The following is a 21575-nucleotide window of genomic DNA, read 5'->3' as shown; positions in this document are numbered from 1 at the left end:
AGAGAGAGAGAGAGAGAGAGAGAGAGAGAGAGAGAAAGAGAGAGAGAGAGAGAGCAAGCTAGCCAGCCAGGCATGTAGCTCACACCTCACACATCTACAATGCTAGAATCCAGGGAGACTAAGGCAAGATGATCAAAAATTCAAGGCCTGGGCAACTTAACAAGACCTGCCTCAAAACACAACAACAAAAACAAAAACCAAACCTAAATGATGGTGGAGAGCTTGATTAGCATGTACAAGAGCCAGTCAATGTCTAATACACCTATCCATCCACTCGTTCACCCATCCATCCATCCATCCACCCATCCATCCACCCACCCATCCATCCACTCATCTATCCACCCACCCACCCATCCATCCATCCACCCATCCACCCATCCATCCATCCATCCATCCATCCATCCATCCATCTATCCATCTACTACCCACCCATCGACCTAGTCACCCGCCCAACTAGCAACTAATTGTAGCATGAAAAATAAAAGCCCAAAGACAGATATCGGGAGTAAAGCTAACCATGCAGGAGCCGGGTGGGACGAAAAGCAGGCCTGCCCGCAGCTCCCTCTACACACGCTAGAAGTACAGCAGGAGACCTCCCATGTCTGCTCCCTGACATCCACCCTACCTCTCACAGAAATTGACCCTGGTGCTGGCCCTTGCAACATTGATAGCTGCCTTCGGTTCGTCTTTCCAATATGGGTACAACGTATCTGCTGTCAACTCACCATCAGAGGTACGTAGGCCACTGTGGTAAGTGAGCCACAGCTGCGGACAGAGGGAGGGGCTTAGAGATGCATGTGGTCCCCAGAGAGCAAACACAGCCTACCCCTTATGGACACTTGGCCGTCAGGACCCAGGCCAAGCCAGTGACCAAGTCCTCAGACCTCAGGTACCTTCTGGGATGGCAGTGTGTGGAGTCACCTGGAGGGCAGGGGTTGGTCTGTCAGAGTTCTTCCCATGGATGTTCCAACCCAGGTACTACCCAGGCAGCTCTGTCCCTGTCTCCAGAAGGGCTGTCTGCATCTGGCTAGACACCTCCATTAATTCTTTCTGCAAAAAGAACTCATCTGGTTCTGTCGGTCTGTGCTCTCCGCCCCCAGTTCATGCAACAATTTTACAACAACACCCACAACGAAAGAACCGGGGATTTCCTTGATTCCTTCACCCTGACACTTCTGTGGTCCGTGACGGTGTCCATGTTCCCCTTTGGGGGCTTCATAGGCTCTCTCCTGGTTGGACCCTTGGTAGATAAATTGGGCAGGTAAGAGATGAGTAGGTTGTCTTGGGCTACGTGTGCATGCCTGTGAACATGTGTGTGTGCATGCATGTACATGTGTGCATGTGTGCATACATGTATGTGTTATGGTGTATTACTTACTGGTGTTGGTGTGTGCATGTAAGCATAGTTGTGCAAGTGCAAACATGTATGTGTGCTTGAGGAAGCTAGCAGTAATGTTGACTGTCTTTCCTCTATTGAGTTCCCCTTTTAGAAGAACATTGGTTTTTTTTTTTTTTTTTTTTATGTGTGTGAGTGTTCTGCCTGCCTGCATGTATGTATGTGCACTGCTTGTGTGCCTGGTGCCTGATAAGGCCAGAAGAGGGCGCTGGATCCCCTGGAACTGGAGTTAAGGACTGCTGTGTAAGCTGCCATGGGAGTGTTGGGAAGGGAACCCCAGGTCCCCTGTGTAAATTGAAGTTTCTGTCCCATCCGGTCCTGCAGCTGTTCAGTTTCAAAGAAACACACAGAGGCTTATATTAATTATAAACCATTTGGCCTATTAGCTCAGTCTTATTATAACTAGCTCTTACAACTTAAATTAATCCATAATTCTTTTTTTGCTTTTTTATTGATTTTTATTGAGCTCTACATTTTTCTCTGCTCCCCTCCCGGCCTCCCCCCTCCCCCCAATCCATAATTCTTATCTATGTTTAGTCACGTGATTTGGTACCTTTTATCAGTGAGACATTCTCAACTTGCTTCCTCTGTTTCTGGCTGATGACTGCCTCTCTACCCTTCCTCTTCCCGGAATTCTCCTAGTCTGGTCACCCCACTCATACTTCCTGCCTGGCTACTGACCAATCAGTGTTTTATTAAACCAATATGAGTGACAAATCTTTACAGGGTACAGAGCCTTATCCCACAGCACCTCTGCAAGAGCAGCAAGAATTCTTAACCACTAGGCTATCTATCCATCCTCTTCCCCATCTTTTTTTAAAAGATAGGATCTCACTATGTAGCCCAGGCTGACCTCAAACTCACAGACATCCCCCTGTGGCTACTCCCCAAGTGCTGGGATTACAGGCCTTCTTCCACAACAGCCCCACCTTTGTTCACCTCCCTGAATCTCGAGGCTGCCGGATTCAGTTTAGCTGGCTGCTCAATGTATGTCAGAACTCTGCCAGTTTTCCTGCCTCCCCTTCCCTGTGGCCCCTGCCCCCATCCCTTCTACCTCCATTGCTGGGGCCACAGCCACGTGCCACTGTCCCTAGCTTTTTGAATGTGTTCTAGAGATCAGAATGCAGGTCTCCACGTTTGTCCAGCAGGCCCTTCACTGGCTGGGCCACTCACTGTGTAGTCAAGGGTGATCTTGAGCTCCCGATCGATGGGACTGTAGTCATGTGCTAGCATGCCCCATCAGGGCAGATAGATTTTTATTACCCCAAACTTATTTATCATCAGCTTTTCCCTCCTGAATATTATCCTTTATTGTTAGATAATCCATTTCATCAGTCACATTCCATGACTTTCCTATCTTTTTATGTAAAAAATTAACTTTCCATTTTACATACCAACCCAAGTTTCCCCTTCCTACCCTTCTCTTGCCCCCCACCTCCCTCTTCCCATCCCCTCATCCACTCCTCAGAGTGGGGGTAAGGCCTTCCTTGGGGAGTCAGCAAGGTGTAGAATACCAACTTGAGGCAGGACCAAGCCCTTCCCCCATATATCAAGGCTGAGCAAAGTATCCCACCATAGGGAATGGGCTCCAAAAAGCCAGTTCATGTCCCTGGGATAGGTCCTGGCGCTTTTAAACACGGGCCTAAAACTGAAGGCCTTGTCACGAGAGGAAGGTAGTGACCAGGATAGCAAATCTTATCTTCTTTGGGGGTTATTCAAATAACTAATGTTTGGGAACCTAGACAAGAGACCTAGGTCCCAGCGATGGCTGGGGACACCCCCAGGAATGAGCATTGTGTGCCAGAGAAGACACAAGTCAGGTCCTTTCCCTCACTTAAACCAAAAACTACTTCCTCTTTGGAAGAGTTAAGTGCACATATGCAGGCGTGCGTCCTACAATCTCAGGACTCGGTGGGTGGAGGCAGAAGGGTCTTGAGTTCAATGCCAGCCTGGTCTACAAAGTAAAACCCAGTCATGATCTCGAATCAAGACCAGAATCTGGAACCTTCCTTCTTCAGTAGTTTTGGAAAGAGTCTTGGGGCTGGAGAAACGGCTCTGCGGTTAAGAGCACTTGCCGCTCTTGCAGAGGACCCAGGTTTGGTTCTCAGCACTCACATGGCTGCTCCCAACCATCTGTAACTGCACTGTAGGGGATCTGATGCCCTCTTCTGACTTCCACAGGCACCAGGCATGCACAGTGCACAAGCATACATTCAGGCAAAATATTCATACACATAAAATTAAATATATAAATAAAGCTTTAATTTTTTTTTCTCAAGTATACAACCTCTGGTTGGGGATCTGAGGCCCTAAGATTGTCCTGTGAGCTTAGTGTTGAACCCATTGTCTCTCCATGGGCCCCGGTATGAGTCAGATCTGCCGAATGCAGGTCAATGCTAGTGAGCACTTGCTCAGGAGGGGCCAGCATTGCTCACTGAGCTGTCCACTTGGAATTTAATCAGGGTGCACACATTTGTTTACAGCTACCTTAAATATTTGCAGGTATTTTAAAAACAGCAACAGTGACTTAGTTTATGGATGGTTTCTGTGTTCCAAACACTACCCAAAGCACTTCAAGAGATGTATTCATAGCTGAGCAGAGTAGCTCACTCCTGTGGTCCTAGCACTTCCGGGGCAGCAGAGGCTAAAGTTGTAGGCTAGCCTATACGGCATAGTGAGATTGTTTTTAATCACCTTTAATCCCAGCACTCAGGAGGCAGAGGCAGGTGGAGTTCTGTGAGTTCAAGGCCAGCCTGGTCTACAAAGATTTCCAGGACAGCCAGAGCTGTTACATAGAGAAACCTTGTCTCGAAAAACAAAACAAACAAAAAAAATTTCTTAAGCAGTATGTGTATGTGTGCACATGCTCAGCTCTTTCTTCTTTAGTGTAAACAGTGTTTTTTACTCTTGCGTTATGCTCGGTGCCGTATCTAAAACGCCTTGAGAAGCTACCTAGATTTGACTTCTAGAATGTTCCAGTTTTACTTTTTTGTCTATTATCTTATTGAATTACTATTTGTGAGGGGTACAAAATCCGTATCTAGATTCATTTTTATTGTTTGTTTGTTTAATTTTTTATTCTTCATTTTATTTTATGTGTCTGGGTGTTTTCCCTGAATGTGAATCTGATGCCCAAGGAGACCAGAAGAGGGTATCAGTTCCTCTGGAACTGGAGGTACAGACGGTTGTGAGCCGCCACGCCATGTCGGTGCTGGGAATTGAACTCGGGTCCTCTGCAAGAGCAGACCGGTCGTGACTATGGCGCCATCTCTCCAGTCCGCATGTTCTGTTTTTGGTGTTTTGGTTGTTATGCTGGAACTCAATCAGGGCCTCAGCACAGGCTGGGCAGCTACTCCCCCGCCGAGCCACACCCCCAAGACTCGCTTGTTTTTGAGACAATCTCCACAATGTGCCACCAGGTTTGGTCTGAGCCACTGGGCTCCGGGGATCCACGACCGCAGCCCACTGACGCCATAGCAGACTGATTTTACTGTACCTTAGGACAAGTCTGTTCCCTCTGCTCCCGTCACCGATGCCCTCTGTCCTCGGCGCCCACAGCAGGATTGTTCTGTCAGTCTCAGGTCCCGGGGAAACTCACTGCTGTCACCAGCGGCCACTGCTCTGAGCAGACGCTGAGTGTGTGTTGACTGCGTGAATTTGTGAGGAGGATGTGAATGAATGAGTCCTCACGCTGACCTGCCTTCTTTCACACTCGCTACAGAAAGGGGGCCCTGCTCTTCAACAATATATTCTCCATCATCCCAGCCATCCTAATGGGGTGCAGCAAAGTTGCCAAAACCTATGAGCTCATCATTGCTTCCAGACTTCTGGTTGGAATATGTGCAGGTAAGGAGCCCTGCCCTGCAGTGCCGCTCAGCACAGGGGAGGCGGAGCCAACTCCCAGGGATTTGTTGCAGTCTGGGGCTTCAGGAACACAGGGACTGAAACGGACCCTACATAGGCACCTGAGTCTGTGCCTTGTCCTCATGAGTGGGCACTGGGCACACCCTCACCGTAATGCTTCCTGCAGGGAACGCTGTCTTTGGCTTGTTTTTCCAAGGCGAGGATTGAACCCAGGGCCACGAGAGCTAGATGAGCACTCTGTCCCTGAGCCACAATTCCCGGCCAAAGAAAGCCGTTCTCTGTAAGAAAAACTACAAAGCCTGAGTTTAGAATGGTCCTTCCAGTCTCGTCCCTTTATCAGAATCTCAGCATCGGCTATGACAATGGTCAGACGGAGGGTAGTGTCGGCCGGGGGGTAGTGCTGGTCGGAGGGTAGTGTCGGCCGGGGGGTAGTGCTGGCCGGAGGGTAGTGCTGGCCGGAGGGTAGTGCTGGCCGGAGGATAGTGCTGGCCCGAGGGTAGCGTCGGCCGGAGGGTAGTGCTGGCTGGAGGGTAGTGTCGGCCGGAGGGGGGGAGGGTAGCATCGGCTGGAGGGTAGTGTCGGCCGGGGGGTAGTGTCGGCCGGGGGGTAGTGTCGGGCGAGGATAGTGCCGTCTACTTAGTGAACAGCTCCTTTGTTTGAGAATAGACTGACCTACGTCACGAGAACAAAAAGGGCTAATGAAATTTTGTTTCAGTCTTTGCTCATCTGTGCATCTGGGAGAACCAAGTGGAACAATAGATTTCTGGTTTTTTTTTTTTTTTTTTTTGTTTTTTCGAGACAGGGTTTCTCTGTGGCTTTGGAGCCTGTCCTGGGACTAGCTATGTAGACCAGGCTGGTCTCGAACTCACAGAGATCCGCCTGCCTCTGCCTCCCGAGTGCTGGGATTAAAGGCGTGTGCCACCATCGCCCGGCTTGTTTTGTTTTATTTTTTAACTATACTTAAATATAGTTTTAAAAAGTTGTGGAACTTGGGCTGGGCAATGGTGGTGCGTGCCTTTAAACCCAGCACTCAGGAGGCAGGGGCAGGACAGTCAGGCTTAGACATAGAAACCCTCTTAGGAGGTGTGGGGACGGTGTGTGAAACTGGCTTGTGGCTGCCTGGGATCTGCTACATTGGTTCCAGAAAGTTCTTCCCTGTCTAGAAATGGAGACACTTTTAGGACATTTGAAAGCCACACTTGCGGCTTCCCCAACCGTCAGCCTTTCCCAGTGCCCAGTCAGGAGTGGCTTTGCCAATTCTCAGGGTCCTCCAGAAGCAGGGTGGGTACCCCCTGAACTCCGCCCTCAGCCATCTCCTTCCAGAGGGTCTCAGAGTAAACTTTCCTTCCCGATGTGGGGTAGGGATGGCTGACATAGGAAATCCCTGCAGCTCCTCAGCAGGCAGAGAAGGCCACAGGCTGGTGAGGCAGAGGTGGCGCACCTTGGATTCAGGCGCTTGGGAGGCGGAGACAGATGGAGCTCTGTGAGTTTGAGACCAGCCTGATGTACAAAACTTAGCTCAGGCTAGCCAGAGAGAAGAACTGCCAGGCAGTGTGGCGGGGGGTGGGGTGGGGGGGGGGGGAATGGCCACATTAGAATACTAGCCATGGGACAAACTTCACTCAGCACTGAGTTCTTGCTCCTCATCCCCCCCACCCCTATCCCTGAGAGTGCCCGGGGAAGCCATCCCTGCCATCATGGCCTCACCTGGCTTGACTCTGCCTTTGGTTTTCCCTGCAGAAACTTCTAGACGTTGTCAGCTGTAAGCTAGTGCAGTCTCTTTCCCACTGATCATAAGCATCCAGGATGGGTTTCCAAAAATAATAAGAAAATATTAAAAATGCTGATCAATAAATCACAGCTAAAAATGCAAACCTAGGACCGGTAAAGATGGCTCACCAAGTGGAGGCAACTGGACACCAAGCCTGACCACCTGAATTCTATCCCAGGAACCCGCGTGATGGAAGCCTAGCTCCCCAAAAGCACACACACACACACACACACACACACACACACACACACACACATAAATGTAATTTAAAAATTTTAACCTATCAATTGAAGAATGGATGAAGAAAGTATGGAATATATACATATTAGAGTACTACTCAGCAGTAAAAAACAAGGACTTCTTGAAGTTTGCAGGCAAATGGATGGAAATAGAAAACACTATCCTGAGTGAGGTAAGCCAGACCCAAAAAGAGGAACATGGGATGTACTCACTCATATTTGGTTTCTAGCCATAAATAAAGGACATTGAGCCTATAATTCGGGTTCTTAGAGAAGCTAAATAAGAAGGAGAACCCAAAGAAAAACATATAGGCATCCTCCTGAATATTAACCTTCATCAGGCGATGAAAGGAGACAGAGACAGAGACCCACATTGGAGCACCGGACTGAAATCTCAAGGTCCAAATCAGGAGCACCAGGAGAGAGAGCACAAGCAAGGAACTCAGGACCGCGAGGGGGGCACCCACACACTGAGACAATGGGGATGCCCTATCGGGAACTCACCAAGGCCAGCTGGCCTGGGTCTGAAAAAGCCTGGGTTAAAACCGGTCTCGCTGAACATAGCGGACAATGAGGACTACTGAGACCTCAAGAACAATGGCAATGGGTTTTTGATCCTACTGCACTGCACGTATTGGCTTTGTGGGAGCCTAGGCAGTTTGGATGCTCACCTTACTAGACCTGGATGGAGGAGGGTGGTCCTTGGACTTCCCACAGGGCAGAGAACCCTGATTGCTCTTTGGGCTGACGAGGGAGGGGGACTTGATTGGGGGAGGGAAAGGGGAGGCGGCGGTGGGGAAGAGACAGAAATCTTTAATAAATAAATAGAGTAAAAAAAAAAGTTCCAAAAAAAAAAAACTTAACCTAAGCTGGACCTGGTGGCATGTACCTATGATTTCAGCCACCTAATAGGCAAAGGTAAGAGGATTTCAGGTTCAAGATCTGCTTGGGCTACAGAATAAGGTCTCAATTAGCTCACACATACCCTGTCTCCAAATGAAACAAAATATAAAAGACCGCAGGGAATACAGCTCAGTGGTAGAACACTTGCCTGGCAAGATCAAGGGCCTGGCTTCATTCACAGCACACACACAAATAAATTCCAGCCTGTGGAGATGGGGTCTCCTCACTATACTCTAACACTTGACGTGCTGAGGCAGGAGGATTACCAGTTTGAGGTAGCCTGGACTGTGTATGTGTGGCAAGACCTCAATTGTTCTTTCATTTGTTCATATTTGCTTTTGAGACAAGGTCTCCTCTGTAGCCCACGATGACTTCAAACTTTTAGCAATCCTCCTGCACCAAGCTTGGAAATACTGGGATTATTAGGCGTGTACAAGCACACAAGTTTTGTAAGAAGAAAGGCTTGCTCCACATGCTCACACTTCCCTTCAATGTCTTAACAGCAGACAGTTGGATTTCCTTTTTGTTTTCATGAGACACATGATATTTATACAGGAAATAAGTCAGCAAAAGTACAAACTCAGACCCTAACCTAAACCCTAGGACCAAGAAACATCTCATGCAGGAAGGGCATGGTGGCATGGGCAGCACACACGGCAATGGCCAGAGGCCTTGTGACCAGTGCAATGGGTAACAGAGATGTGTGCTGTTGGCCCGTGGGAGGAAGGAGCCCAGTGGCCGTGGGATGGGGCCACAGTCAGAAGGCCTCTTGTAAACCGCTGCCTAATCACAGGCCCAGCTGGATTTTCAAATCTGCCCCTGTGGTGACAGTAGATGGCTGCGGTTTCCGGGAAACCCCACACTGTGCTTCAAGATATAAAAGGGTAAAGAACACCTCGAGACAGTAGAAAAAGTAGTTCCAACCTCAGAGACACCCTGGGAACGTTCTCAGCTCACACTTGGACCCAGTGCTGCGGTACCGCTCTGTTTGGGCTCTGCTTCTCACTCACACCTAGACGTCAGTCAGGTGATCAGGTGTCCTGCCCCTTGGACCACCTGCACCAAGCACATAGCTCACTGAGAATGAAGTACACAGCCCTGCTGTGGGTGAGGAGCAAAGGTAGCTGAGCCTTGCCTTCTGGAGGCTCACGGATCAAGGGTTCGTTGTTGATCAACCCCTTGACAAGGCTGAAGGCTTTCCCTGGCCAGAAGGAATGAACACAGACATTGCAAACCCCCAGCTCCAACTCTAGGGTCTTCCCAGCTTGGTCTGGAGAGTCTGCCCCAATAGAGCTAGCCACGGGCTATCCCTGTCTTTTTAGCGCTGGGTGCCTGAGTCAGAAGGAGCTCTAGTTTGAGGTTAGCATGGGCTACACAGCAAGACCCCTTCCCCCGAGAATACACAAAGTAGAGATTGCTTCCCACCTTGTAAGTGTCCTTAATGGAGACACACCTGCCCGACTTCAGTTTGTTTCACTTTGTTGCTTTTATTTTTTACATTTATTTGTTGAGTGTGTATTATGTGGGTGTGAGGGGCATGCGTATACCACTCCAAGTCTGTGGAGATCAAAGGATATCTTGGAGGGGTCATTTCTCCCTTTCCACCATATGGTACCCAGGAAGCAAATTCAGGTTGTTAGATTTTGTATCAAGTGCCTTTACCCAATGAATCATCTTGTCGGCCCTCCTTTGGCTTTTGTGACAGGGTTTGCTACATGGTCCTGGCTGACCTGGAACTTGCTATATGGACCAGACTGGCTTAGAACTTGCAGTAATCCTCCTGCTCAAGGGCTGAAGTAGAGGTGTACACCACAGTTTTGGGCAAATTTACAAACCCACTTACTTTCCAAGGCTTTGTGCAGACCAGTAAGCGCTCTGCCACTGAACTATACTCCCGTCGTTCCAGCCAGTCTTTTTTGTTTAATATTCATTTTTATTTTATGTGCATTGGTGTTTTGCCTGCATGTATGTCTGTGTGAAGGTGTCATGTCAGATCTTGAAGTTACAGACAGTTGTTAGCTGTTGTGTGGGTGCTGGGAATTGAACCCAGGTCCTCTGGACAAGCAGTCAGTGCTCTTAACCACTGAGCCATCTCTCCAGTCCCCCACTTATGCTTTTAATATTTAGTTTATTATTGAGTGGAGGGGCTAGGGGCTGGCTCTGTGTACATGAGTGAAGGTGCCTGCAGAGGCCAGAAGAGGGCGTCAGATCCAATGGAGCTGGAGCTACAGGCTGCGAGCTGCCTGGTGAGGGTGCTGGGAACAGAACTCAGGTTCTCCGCAAGAGCAACCAGTTCTCTTTACTGCCAAGCCACCATTTTTTTTAATTTCTCAGGGAGATTATATATATATATACATATATTGCTCTGCACATGGCTTTTTGAGACAAGGTCTTTCATTGAACCAGGCTGGCTGGCCTGCAAGTTCCGCAATCTGCCTGCCTCCCCAGCCCCCTGCACTGGGATTACCAGTATAGATCCCCATATCCAGCTTTATGTGGGAATTAAACTCAGGTCGTCATTCTTGCACAGCAAGTACCAGCCGAGTTCTCCCCCATTTTAAGGGAGGGCTAGGCTAGAGAGCATGCTTGGTAAGGTTGGATGGGTCCTTAAAGACTAAATCTGTCTCCCCGACTCTTTCCTGGTTAAATTCTTATCTCAATTCTCCTTCAGGTGTATCTTCCAATGTGGTCCCTATGTACTTGGGGGAACTGGCCCCTAAAAACCTACGAGGGGCTCTTGGGGTGGTGCCCCAGCTCTTCATCACTGTCGGCATCCTTGTGGCCCAGCTGTTTGGCTTTCGGGATCTCTTAGCCAATGAGGAAGGTGAGAACAGAGCCCTGCCCCCACCCTCTGCTCCCCCACCCCAAAACTACTGACTTTGCTGACTTCCCTGCTCTGTCCAGGAAGACAGTGCTTGGTGCCACACTCTGTCCATAGCCTGCCATGCACTTTGTGGGCCCTGAACAAGCATGTGGCGACACATTCCTTTTAGGAGACAGCAAGGTGTCTTGACTGAACAGGAAGGGCCTATGTCCCTTGAACTGCTAAGTGACTGTCCACATGCTCAGAAGCACACAGTAACTTATAAATGACCTCATTACCTCCTCTTTCTCTGTCTTGAGTCTTGAGCCACTTTTTTTTTTGTTTTTGAGGCACGGTCTCATGCAACCTAGGCTGTCCTCGAACTCATATTGTAGTCAAAGACGGCCTGGAATTCCTCATCTCCACAAGTACTGAGATCACGGGTGTGCAAAACCACAGCTGTTTATGCAGTGCTGAAGACCAAATCCAGAGATCTCTACCAACAACAGAGCCCAGCCCAACTTCCTTTCCTCTCCTCTCCTCTCTTCTCCTCTCGTCTCCTCTCCTCTCCTCTCCTCTCCTCTCCTCTCCTCTCCTCTCTTACCTTCTCTCCCCTCCCCTCCTTTCTCTCCTCTTACTGTCTCTTCTCTTCCCATCTCTTCTCTTCTTCCCTTTCCTTCTTGTCTTTCTTTCTGATTCTTGGGCTTCTAAGAGGGAGACCAGTCTCACTGATCACACCAGTCAGAACGTGGCGCTTGCTTGCGATGGCCCCAGACACCATGTCTCCTGCAGTAGCTCATCTGCTCCTCCCAGTAGCCCATGAGATCATGGACTTTAAATGCGCCCACTTTACAGATACAGACCCGAGACTCAGCGGATTGGAAACTTGTCCGATGTCCTGGGCCTGGCTCTGGGTTGCACTGCCACCCCCTCCCATCTTTCCATCAGTCCTGTGTGTGTCCAGAACACCCCTGTCAAGGGGCCACATTCTCCCTAGGAGCTGAGACCCCAGATGAATGGACTCAGGTGGAGTCTCAGGTCGCCAGGAGCCAGCGTCTGCACCGCACAGCATTGACAGAAGGGCGGGGACAGTCCTCTTCAAGGAGGGAACATTCTAGACCTGGGCAGAGACACCAAAGGTGTCAAAATCCATTTTACTCTTAGGGGACTTCAAAAGGGTGGCATGCTAGCCCTCCGCCCTTCTTGTGACCCTACTGTAGTACAAGGCTGGGTCTTGACCATCCCCACTGGCATAGAGCAGCTGCTTTGCTCAAACAGGGATGGCGAGCAGGCATGAAGTCAGAGGAGGCGCAGGAAGAGGCACCCCGGTATCAAGGCTGCACAGTCGGATCTGGATTACTCTCTGGGGATCTTTGGTGACTCCGTACAGAGAGCTGCAGCGTAGGGCCTGGGAGGAAGGGCCCAGAGGCTGGTGACTATGGCTCGCACGAGAGACAGGACAGCAGCACTTGCTGCAGACAGGGCAGGGGGATAGGCACAGGGTCCCAGGATCATCTGGGGCCTGGTTCTGATCAAGGGGCAGCGGAGGCATGGTGGGAGGAGATGTTCCAGCCTAGAAAGTGGTGAGGCTGAAGCTGAACTTACCGTTGGATGGAATTCGTAGTCTAGAAGCTAGAAGCCAATTTCCTGGCCAGGAGCAATGGATTTGGGATGGGGTGAAGGTTCAGAGTTTCACACGTGCCTTGAGGAAGATTGCAGCTAAATGAGGGTGCCTCGGACCTGTTTCTCTTCTATGGAATCAACTACTAAGAACCCAGGGAAGTTAGAGCTAATGGCACATGTCTGTAATCCCAGAACTCAGAAGGTAGAGGAAGGAGGCCCAGGAATTTAAAATCAGCTTGAGATACAGAGTAAACCTGAAGCCAGCCTGAGTTACATTCTATTTTCTTTAAAAAAAAAAAATTCAGTAGTTAGAGGCACTTGTTGCAAAATCGATGACCAGAGGACCCACATGGTAGAGGAAGAGAAACAAGTTCAGCCTCAGCCTCCAGCCTCACCACTGTCTAGGCCGGAGCCTCTCCTCCCGCCATCCCTCTCTGTGCCTTGTAACACATCTTAAACATACAACTCCAGTTCCAGGGCTCTCATGGCCTCTTCTGGTTTCCACAGGCACCAGGCGTACACATGGTGCACAGACATACATGTAGGCAAAACACCTATGTGCTTAGAACAAAATAAGAATAAGTGATTGAAAAAGCAAGCAAACAATTCTGTCCCCGCTTGAGTATGCTGTTGTTTCTCTCTTGAGTATGTGTGTTGTGACACCATGTGGCTGCCAGAAACTGTACCAGGCTTTTTGTTTCAGGCCACCAACCAGCTCCCAAACCATGACACAGAGACTTCTTAGTTATGAATGCTCAGCCTGGCTTAGGCTCTTTTCTGGCTAGCTCTTTTAACTTAAATCAACCTGTCTCTCTTTATCTACCTTTTGCCTCGGGGCTTATTACCCTTCTTACTTCTGTATACCTTACTTCCACTGCTTCTCATGTCTGGGGAGCATCTCCCTCCTTCCCTCCCCTCCTCTTTCTTGTTCCTCTCTCTTCTCCACTCCTCCTGTTTACTCTCGCTGCCTGCCAGCCCTGCCTATCCTTCTGCCTGGCTATTGGCCGTTCAGCTCTTTATTAGACCAGTCAGGTGCCTCAGGAAGGCAAGGTGAAACACATGCATCCCATCTTTACGTAGTTAGACACACATCCTCCCATCCCTAAAGAAAAGCAGCATGAACAAACGTAACACATCTTTGTCCAGAAATAATATTCCACCACAAGAAACTGAATCCAGATCTCTGCAAGAGCAGCAAGTTCCCTTAACCACTGAACCACCCCCGACCCCTTTATTTAGTTATTTTTATTATGAACATATCATGTATGATTCCCAGTAAACATAAAGGAGAAAGAAACCAGACACCGTGACCATTCTGCAGGTCAAGAGAGAGCTGCATCAGACCCATCAATAACATCTCCCTTCCCAGAAGCAGGGTGCAGGGAACGGGCTGGCATACACCCTTCTTTTCTTTCTTTGCGTCTAGGCTCCTCCCTTTTGGAGGCAGTAGGGTTGGTTTATCTGCTTCTGAACTTGATGCAAGGGCATTGAACATTAAGTTTTTCTGCTCCATGTCACACTGCACAGCTGTTTCCAGGTCACCGCTGTTTCTGTTGCAGTGCTGAAGAACATTCTAGAAACACAGAAGGGCTGCTGTGTCCGTTCTTTGAGGACTATAATGGGCGTCTGCACTGTTGCTGGTTTTGTGTCTGAGTTTATCGGGGCTGCTTTGGCCACCCCAATTGAGGTGTCCTTGTGTCCCCTGCACAAGCCTCTCTGGACATACACCTGGGGTGGGATCACAGCGTTAGCCTCAGTCCACTCGGGCCAGCTGGTCCCTGAAGGACAATGCATACCCTCAGGGTGATGGTATGGACTGCCTGGCACTGTGTAAGGGGCCGAGGCAGAGGGCACAGGCCCCAGGCTTCTGTGACAGGAGACCTTTGCTTGCAGGCTGGCCGATCCTCCTAGGGCTGACCGGGGTGCCCGCAGCCTTGCAGCTCATTCTTCTGCCCTTCTTCCCCGAGAGCCCCCGCTACCTGCTGATTCAGAAGAAAGACGAATCAGCCGCCGAGAAAGGTGAGGGCTGCTGTGGTTTCCTCTTGACCCCTGGTCCCCAGGCTCCTCAGCCCTGAGCTCACGCCCTGTTCGTCTCTCCCTCAGCCTTGCAGAGGCTTCGAGGTTGGGACGACGTGCAGTGGGAAATAGAGGAGATCCGGAAGGAGGACGAGGCTGAGAAGGCCGCGGGCTTCATCTCTGTGTGGAAGTTGTTCAAGATGCGGTCCCTGCGCTGGCAGCTCATCTCCATCATTGCCCTCATGGCCGGGCAGCAGCTGTCGGGGGTGAACGCGGTACGGTACCCGTGGGCATCCCGCGGGCGTAGGGGCAGCAGCAGGTAGTGTGTGACCAGGTGCTCTGAGGGGCTGAGGTGCGGTGGGTCACTGGCCACCCTCCGCCAAACCCACGGTTGCCTTCCAGATCTACTACTACGCTGACGAGATCTACCTCAGCGCAGGTGTGAAAAGCAACGACGTCCAGTTTGTGACAGCTGGGACAGGGGCAGTCAATGTGTTCATGACCATTGTCACGGTGAGTGTCCGTGAGTCTGCAGTCCCATCAGCCACCGGGGTGAGGGGAGCGATATCTGGGGACTGAAGAAGGTCCCGACCTTGGAGAGAGCTGGGGCCTGAGGTACGCAACGTGCCCTTTGGGCTCTGAGGTCTCAGCCTCAAAGTTCTGGCACGAGGCTGTGCCTGACTCCCATGGGGAGCAGCCATGGATTCCTAGAAGCAGAGGCCCAAACCCAACTCCAGATGCTCCCACTGTGTTCCGTGACTCTGACCTCTTAGGGCTGGGGCTGCAGAGCACAGCAGAAATGGGGCGGGTCTCTGCACAGGGCATCACAGTGGCCCTGCAAGGGGCTATTGCCCATGACTCACTTCTTAGGTAGTACCAGAGAGAGACTTGTCCTCCTGTTCAGAGGAGCCAGCCAGGCCTCCACAAGGGCAGGATCTCTCAAGTTTACCCCAATGCCTGGCTCCTTCCTTGCAGAAGGCCTGAGGCTTAGAGCCACGGGACTGAGGCCCTTAAGTTGGGCTCTCACTTACGAGTGGGACATCTGGAGCCCTAGTGACTCAGCTGGACCACCCAAAGACACATGCTCTGTGCATGCGTGTACGACTGTGTACATACCAGTGGTTTGGCACACACTCTTCCTGACCCCTCAAAAGTTGGTTGAGGGATAGTGAGGTTTCCCACGATGGCAGCCCCAGGCAGGGGTTCTCTGTCCCACAGAAACACTGGGCACTGGCTCAAGCACCTCACTTCCTCCCTCCCACACCTCCAGGTATTTGTGGTAGAGCTTTGGGGACGGCGACTTCTGCTCCTCCTTGGCTTCTCCACCTGCCTCACCGCCTGTATCGTGGTAACAGTCGCACTGGTGCTGCAGGTAAGGAGCGCTGCGATTATTACAACTTAAAGAAGCCTCAGAGAAGGCGCTAAAACGCGCTGGTGTCACATCAAGAAATGGAGAAAGGGGGGGGGCTTCCTCTTGGGATGCTTTGAACTAAGAGTGAAACCCAAATTTGAATTCTCCACTTCTCTCCCTGTGTCTTGCACCTGTCTTCAGTTTGTGACCTGTAATCTCTGTGTGTCTGATATCTGACCCTAACATAGCCCTGGCTTGTCCTGGAACTCACTATGTAGACCAGGCTGACCTCAAACTCCCAAGTGCTGGGATGAAAGATATGTACCATCACCACCACCCGGCTATTTTACAGAAAATTCTATTATTTACTTACCCCAACTGGCCCAGAACAGCATTCAAAATCACACGTAAATATTATCCACCTATATCCACGCTAATTCCAACATATGAGATATTTGTTGTTCAAATATGCTTGCTGGCTACTTTCAACAAGCAATTACCAACACACACACACACACACACACACACACACTGCTTGTATGGACATGCAAGGTCATGGAAAGACAAGGCATGGAAGATTAAAGCTATGCACTTAACATAGGTTGTAAGAGCTGACTGTATAGGAAGTCACGGTCTAGTCAGGTCTGTGACGTTGCTATATTAATGGGAAAATAAGCGCTTATAGGCTGAACACACAGTAGGAGAGCAGCTTAGCCATCAGGGATCTCAAGACCTGTTAGTAACTTAGCTGCAGGGTATTTCCAGAAAAAGCCCACCGCAGCAGCTACCAGCCATGCTGGTGGCCCCGCTCAGGAACAACACCGTATTGTTCCCCACCTGTGTTCTCACCGTAGTAAAGGCACTAGACACCAAAAGTGAACCTACTTTAACAAGTATAGTCTGTCGATGTCTCGGGACCGTGTGTCCCTCCCTCAGCAGAGCCAGCCTCTCTCAGACAACTTCTAAGATCTAATCAAGTGGCATAGCAGAGTCACCGCTGGCTCCTTGCAGACCCAGAAGTACCACCTCTGCTCTGAGGTCCCCAAGGCCCCTGGTCCCAGCAGGTCTCTGCCTTGCCAAGTACTAACTGCCTGTCTTCCCACCCCTACAGAACACCATCACCTGGATGCCTTATGTCAGCATCGTCTGTGTCATCGTCTACGTCATCGGACATGCCGTGGGGCCCAGTACGTATCCCTAAACTGATTTCATAGTTTCAGTGCCCCATATCCTGGTCCTCCGTGAGCTTCTCTGAGAATCCCCAGGGACGGTGGGTGCATCCCAAGTGGCTTCTCTCTTGCTCCTTTTAGCCCAGAGTGGAAGGGGCCGCAATTAGCACGAAGGCTTGAAGGCGCTGCCATGTTAGTCTGGCAGAGTGAGCGCCACAGGCAGCCTCTGCCATCCACCACACCCGACATCCTTATGACTTCCTCACTCAGCCACACCCCCCCCCAAAGTCCTGTGCCTTAGAGATACGTACTGCCCCTGTGGCCAGGTAACCATGGTGCCAAAACACCCATGGGCTCGAGGATCCTTAGTGAGTCATTCTACCTTCAGGGAGTGTGTCTCCCTATAACCTAACTGTCATCCTCCCTCTTCTCTCCCTCATCCCTCTATCTTCCCTCTCTCAGGTCCCATCCCTGCCCTGTTCATCACCGAGATCTTCCTACAATCCTCCAGGCCAGCTGCCTACATGATCGGGGGCAGCGTCCACTGGCTCTCCAACTTCGCCGTGGGGCTCATCTTCCCATTCATTCAAGTGAGTGGCACCCGAATCCCCAAGTTGCCAGGCCAGAACCTTCCAGCACCTCCTAATGCGTATAACCTCCCCAACTGGTCCCTCCTTCCCACAGGTGGGTCTCGGTGCCTACAGCTTCATCATCTTCGCGGTAATCTGTCTCCTCACCACCATCTACATCTTCATGGTCATCCCTGAGACCAAGGGCAAGTCATTCATTGAGATCAACCAGATCTTCGCCAAGAAGAACAAGGTGTCGGACGTCCACCCAGACAAGGAGGAACTCCAAGACCTCCCACCCGCCATGGTTCAGTAGCAGCCGAGCCCACAGAGCTGGTCTGCGTGGACCTTTCTCCTGGACTTTGGTTCTGGCTTCTTGTCGTCTGTGACATTAGAAGTGAGATGAGCCTGGCGGGGAATGCCAGCCCCGTCACCAGCCTCCATCCAGTGGGGACATCTGACCTCTCTCTCCCTTTGTGCTTTTCTGATGTCTCTAAGCATAGAGGCCGGTCACAGGCTCTCGTCACCCTCAACGCCGTCCCTCCTCTTTGCTGAGCTGACTGTGGTGGGGGTCCTGTAACATAGCCTTTCTAACAAAAACAGATGTGAGGGTCACATTACACCAGCAAGGTGACCCTTCTGTGGCCCCCGTGTGCCTCGGGGGTCACTGGCCTTTGCTCGGGAGTGAAGTCGTCCTTTCTCCTGACCCAGCATTGTCACTGAGCTTGGGAAGAGACCACGGGAAGACACTCACTGAGCATGAGTTATTTATAGTTATTAACTATAAATGATAGTATTAGTGGAACATGGTGTCACCTCCGTATAGCCAATAAAACACATCTGATCACTTTTCACCAAGACATACCAATTCTCTGTTGAACAGAAGAGGGCCCTAGGGGAGACCCCCACTGCTGAGGGTGGCTGGTCTCTCAAGCACAGGATCGGACAAAGAGAGGCTCTTGGACACTCTCTGCTGAAGGGTAAGAGCTGCAAAGCTGTGGGATGTTTTGTATAAAGTCGGGAGAGGGGCTCTGCCTGTCCGCAGTCACAGGGTGAATGCCAAGGAGGCCTACAGCTGCAGGAAGGGGACGTGGGAGGGATGGGCTGCCCCTTACATCAACATGTCAGAACTGGAGTCTTTATGACATGGATGTGTATGTGTGTGCGTGTACGCGCACATGTGTGTGTGTGTGTGTGCCCAGGAAGTTAAGGCCTATAAGAGAACCTAGAAATCTCTTTGAGGAGGGGACTGGGTCTCACTATATATCCCTGACTGGATTGGAACTTGCTTTGTAGACTAGGCTGGCCTTGAACTCACAGAGGTCTGCCTGCCTCTGCCTCCTGAGGATTGGGATTAAATGGGTGCTCTGCCATACTCAGTGACCCTTTAGTCTTGAGAGCCGCTCTGATAAGAACCTGGTTCCAGACTGAGTATGTAGCTCAGTGGTAGGACCTAGCGTACGCGAGGCCCTGGGTTCCATCCCCGGCACTGCAAAGCGATCAAGGTAACTTTGGTGCCGGAAGAACAGAGTTTCCAGCAGTTCCAGGTGGGGCTGGAGAAGGTTAGTGAGACAGACAGAGTGGGAGACGGGGAGGAGGGAAGAGAGGCCGCTGAACACTTAGGGAGGACTCGAGGGTGGTGGGCAGTCCATGGGCTGTGCAGACAAGATCCCCAGGCTGGTCGACTGCCCCACAGAAGAGTTGGGGAGCCCTGGAGGAAGCTAGTCCCTCGAGCTTTTCTGACACTGAGTTCAGACTTCATTTGTGTGAGAGTGCCTTGGATGTTTACAGAAGTTAGGGGTTGCATGGAAGCCACAAGGAAGATCCAGTGACCAGTCTGCCATCTGCTGGGGCGAGAGGAAGAGGCTCATTGGATTTGGTGGTCAGTGACCCCAAGGGGCACAGTTTGTTGGGGGTGAGGGCAGAGAGTAAGTCCTTAGGTTAAGGACTGTTTCAAAGGCATGAATGGTCACAACAGCTACCTCTCCCTGTCCTCTGTCTCCCTGTCCTCCATCTGTCTGCCTGTCCTCCATCTGCTTCCCTGTCCTCCGTCCGTCTGCCTGTCCTCCATCTGCTTCCCTGTCCTCTGTCCGTCTGTCTGTCTATCCTCCATCTGTCTCCCTGTCCTCTGACTCCCCCTCCTCTGTTTCCCTGTCCTCGGTCTTTCTCCCTGTCCTCCACCTCTCTGTCCTCTGGCTTGAGTGCTTTCTCACAGGTATCAGAGTGGTGTGGTCAGAGCTTATGGGAAATAAATATCCAGACTGTAGAGGTTTGACGTCAAACCCTTCCGAAGGCTAAGCCAGGTGTGGTAGCAAATGTCTGATGCTAGCACTTTCGAGGTGAAAGAAGGATTAGGAGTTCAAGGTCATCCTTGGCTTCGTAGTGAACTCCAGGTTAGCCTGGGATACATGAGAATCTATCTCCAAAATCCAAACCAATCCCCTCCCCTAGAAATGGCGTTTTGTGAATCAGAACGGGAATGTATCGGGTGTAGTGAGTCTTGACAGGGAGGGTTCCAGGTGCTGCCAACAGAGGTAGGAAAGGCAGGCCTGGGAAAGGGTTTCTAGCCCCCAAACCAGACATGTTGGAGCCCAAATCCGGCCTCGAATCTCCTCTGGCCAGAAATTTCTACACTGTTTCATGGACCAAAATGTATACTAACCTTGGTCACCTGCTTAGAAGGTGTGGCCTTGTTGGAAGAAGCATGTCACTGTGGGTGGGCTTTGAGGTTGTAAAGCCCAAGCAGGCCCAGTGACTCTCTCTTTGCCTATAGATCAGGACATAATTCTCAGCCTCAGCCCCAGCACCTGTCTGAATGAACCCATGCCTTGGTGATTGCTGTGGGATATTTTGATCACACTCTGACACTCCCAAGATTGCTGATTGTATCTGGAGGTTTCTCTCCTGCCCATCAGTTCCAGAATAACCACTCTGAGGCTTAATATTAATTACAAACTATTTGACCTATTAGCTCAGGCTTCTTATTAACTAGCTCTTACAACTAAATTAACCCATTTCTATTACTCTGTATTTTACCATGAGGCTTGTGGCTTACTACCTCACATCTTGCTTCTTTGGCAGCTGCTGGTGTCTCTCTCCCTTCTTTCTCCTATATCTCTTTTTGGATTTTCCCCTGGCTCTATGTTGCCAGGCTATTGACCATGTCAGTTTCTTTATTAACTAATGGCAATAAAACATATTCACAACATACAGAGGGGCATCCTACATCAGTCAATAAAGTTTACTTTGAATCAGAGAGTAGAGCTAGCTCACTAGCTGACCAAAATTATCCATAAATGTTTTGGAGAACCAAGGACATATAGAGAGACAAAGGAAGCAGTATGGAGGGGCTTATAAAGATTTTTGGCTCTTTTGGATAAAGGAAAGAGAAAGACAGGTCACTAGTCACTTCTCTGCCATGTCTCTGATCAATTGGGTTCTTACTCCAATATCTGACTCTCGAGTTTTTATTGATAGAGAGTTAGATAAACATTCATTTGTCATCCAACATAAACGAGTCACCACCATGGCAGGCTTTCCCTCCCTCTCCCAAGGCCTCCATAAGAGTCTGGGGGTTTCCCATTGCAGCCTTTCTACAGCAGCCTCCAGCTGCCGCCCATCCCTGGCTGGGCCCCAAATGCTGCCAGTGTTAGCTACCCACCACCAGGCAGCTGTCATTCAGGAAGCCCCCATGCCCTCATTTCCTGCCACACAAACTTCTTCAACACAGCTTTCTGTGTCCACGGTTTATGTGACTTGATGTGAGATTCCCCTCTATATGCTGTGAATACCATTGGTTAATAAAGGAACTGGCTTGGCCTGATAGGGTATAACAGAGCTAGGCAGGGACACACACACACACACACACACA

General features: G+C 50.4%; 1 protein-coding gene across 1 annotated transcript in view; it reads left to right on the top strand.

Moving 5' to 3' along the window:
* The window catches only part of Slc2a5 (solute carrier family 2 member 5), a 24383-nt gene extending 5821 nt beyond the window's left edge, over positions 1 to 18562 (top strand). Inside the window, exons 3-13 of the mRNA XM_050153404.1 lie at positions 635 to 733; positions 1101 to 1261; positions 5118 to 5242; positions 10845 to 10997; positions 14493 to 14618; positions 14703 to 14890; positions 15018 to 15128; positions 15886 to 15987; positions 17078 to 17153; positions 17598 to 17725; positions 17820 to 18562. Coding sequence (XP_050009361.1) covers positions 635 to 733; positions 1101 to 1261; positions 5118 to 5242; positions 10845 to 10997; positions 14493 to 14618; positions 14703 to 14890; positions 15018 to 15128; positions 15886 to 15987; positions 17078 to 17153; positions 17598 to 17725; positions 17820 to 18020 — 1470 coding nt within the window. The 3' untranslated portion in view covers positions 18021 to 18562. The remainder of the gene's footprint in view (positions 1 to 634; positions 734 to 1100; positions 1262 to 5117; positions 5243 to 10844; positions 10998 to 14492; positions 14619 to 14702; positions 14891 to 15017; positions 15129 to 15885; positions 15988 to 17077; positions 17154 to 17597; positions 17726 to 17819) is intronic.
* Positions 18563 to 21575: the final 3013 nt, after the last annotated feature.

The sequence above is a fragment of the Alexandromys fortis genome, unplaced genomic scaffold (assembly GCF_014885135.2).
Source record: "Alexandromys fortis isolate MF-2015 unplaced genomic scaffold, M_Fortis_MF-2015_v1.1 scaffold_88, whole genome shotgun sequence".
Taxonomy (NCBI): domain Eukaryota; kingdom Metazoa; phylum Chordata; class Mammalia; order Rodentia; family Cricetidae; genus Alexandromys; species Alexandromys fortis.
Note: the sequence above shows the minus strand (reverse complement) of the source record. Positions and strands in the feature narration are given on the sequence as shown.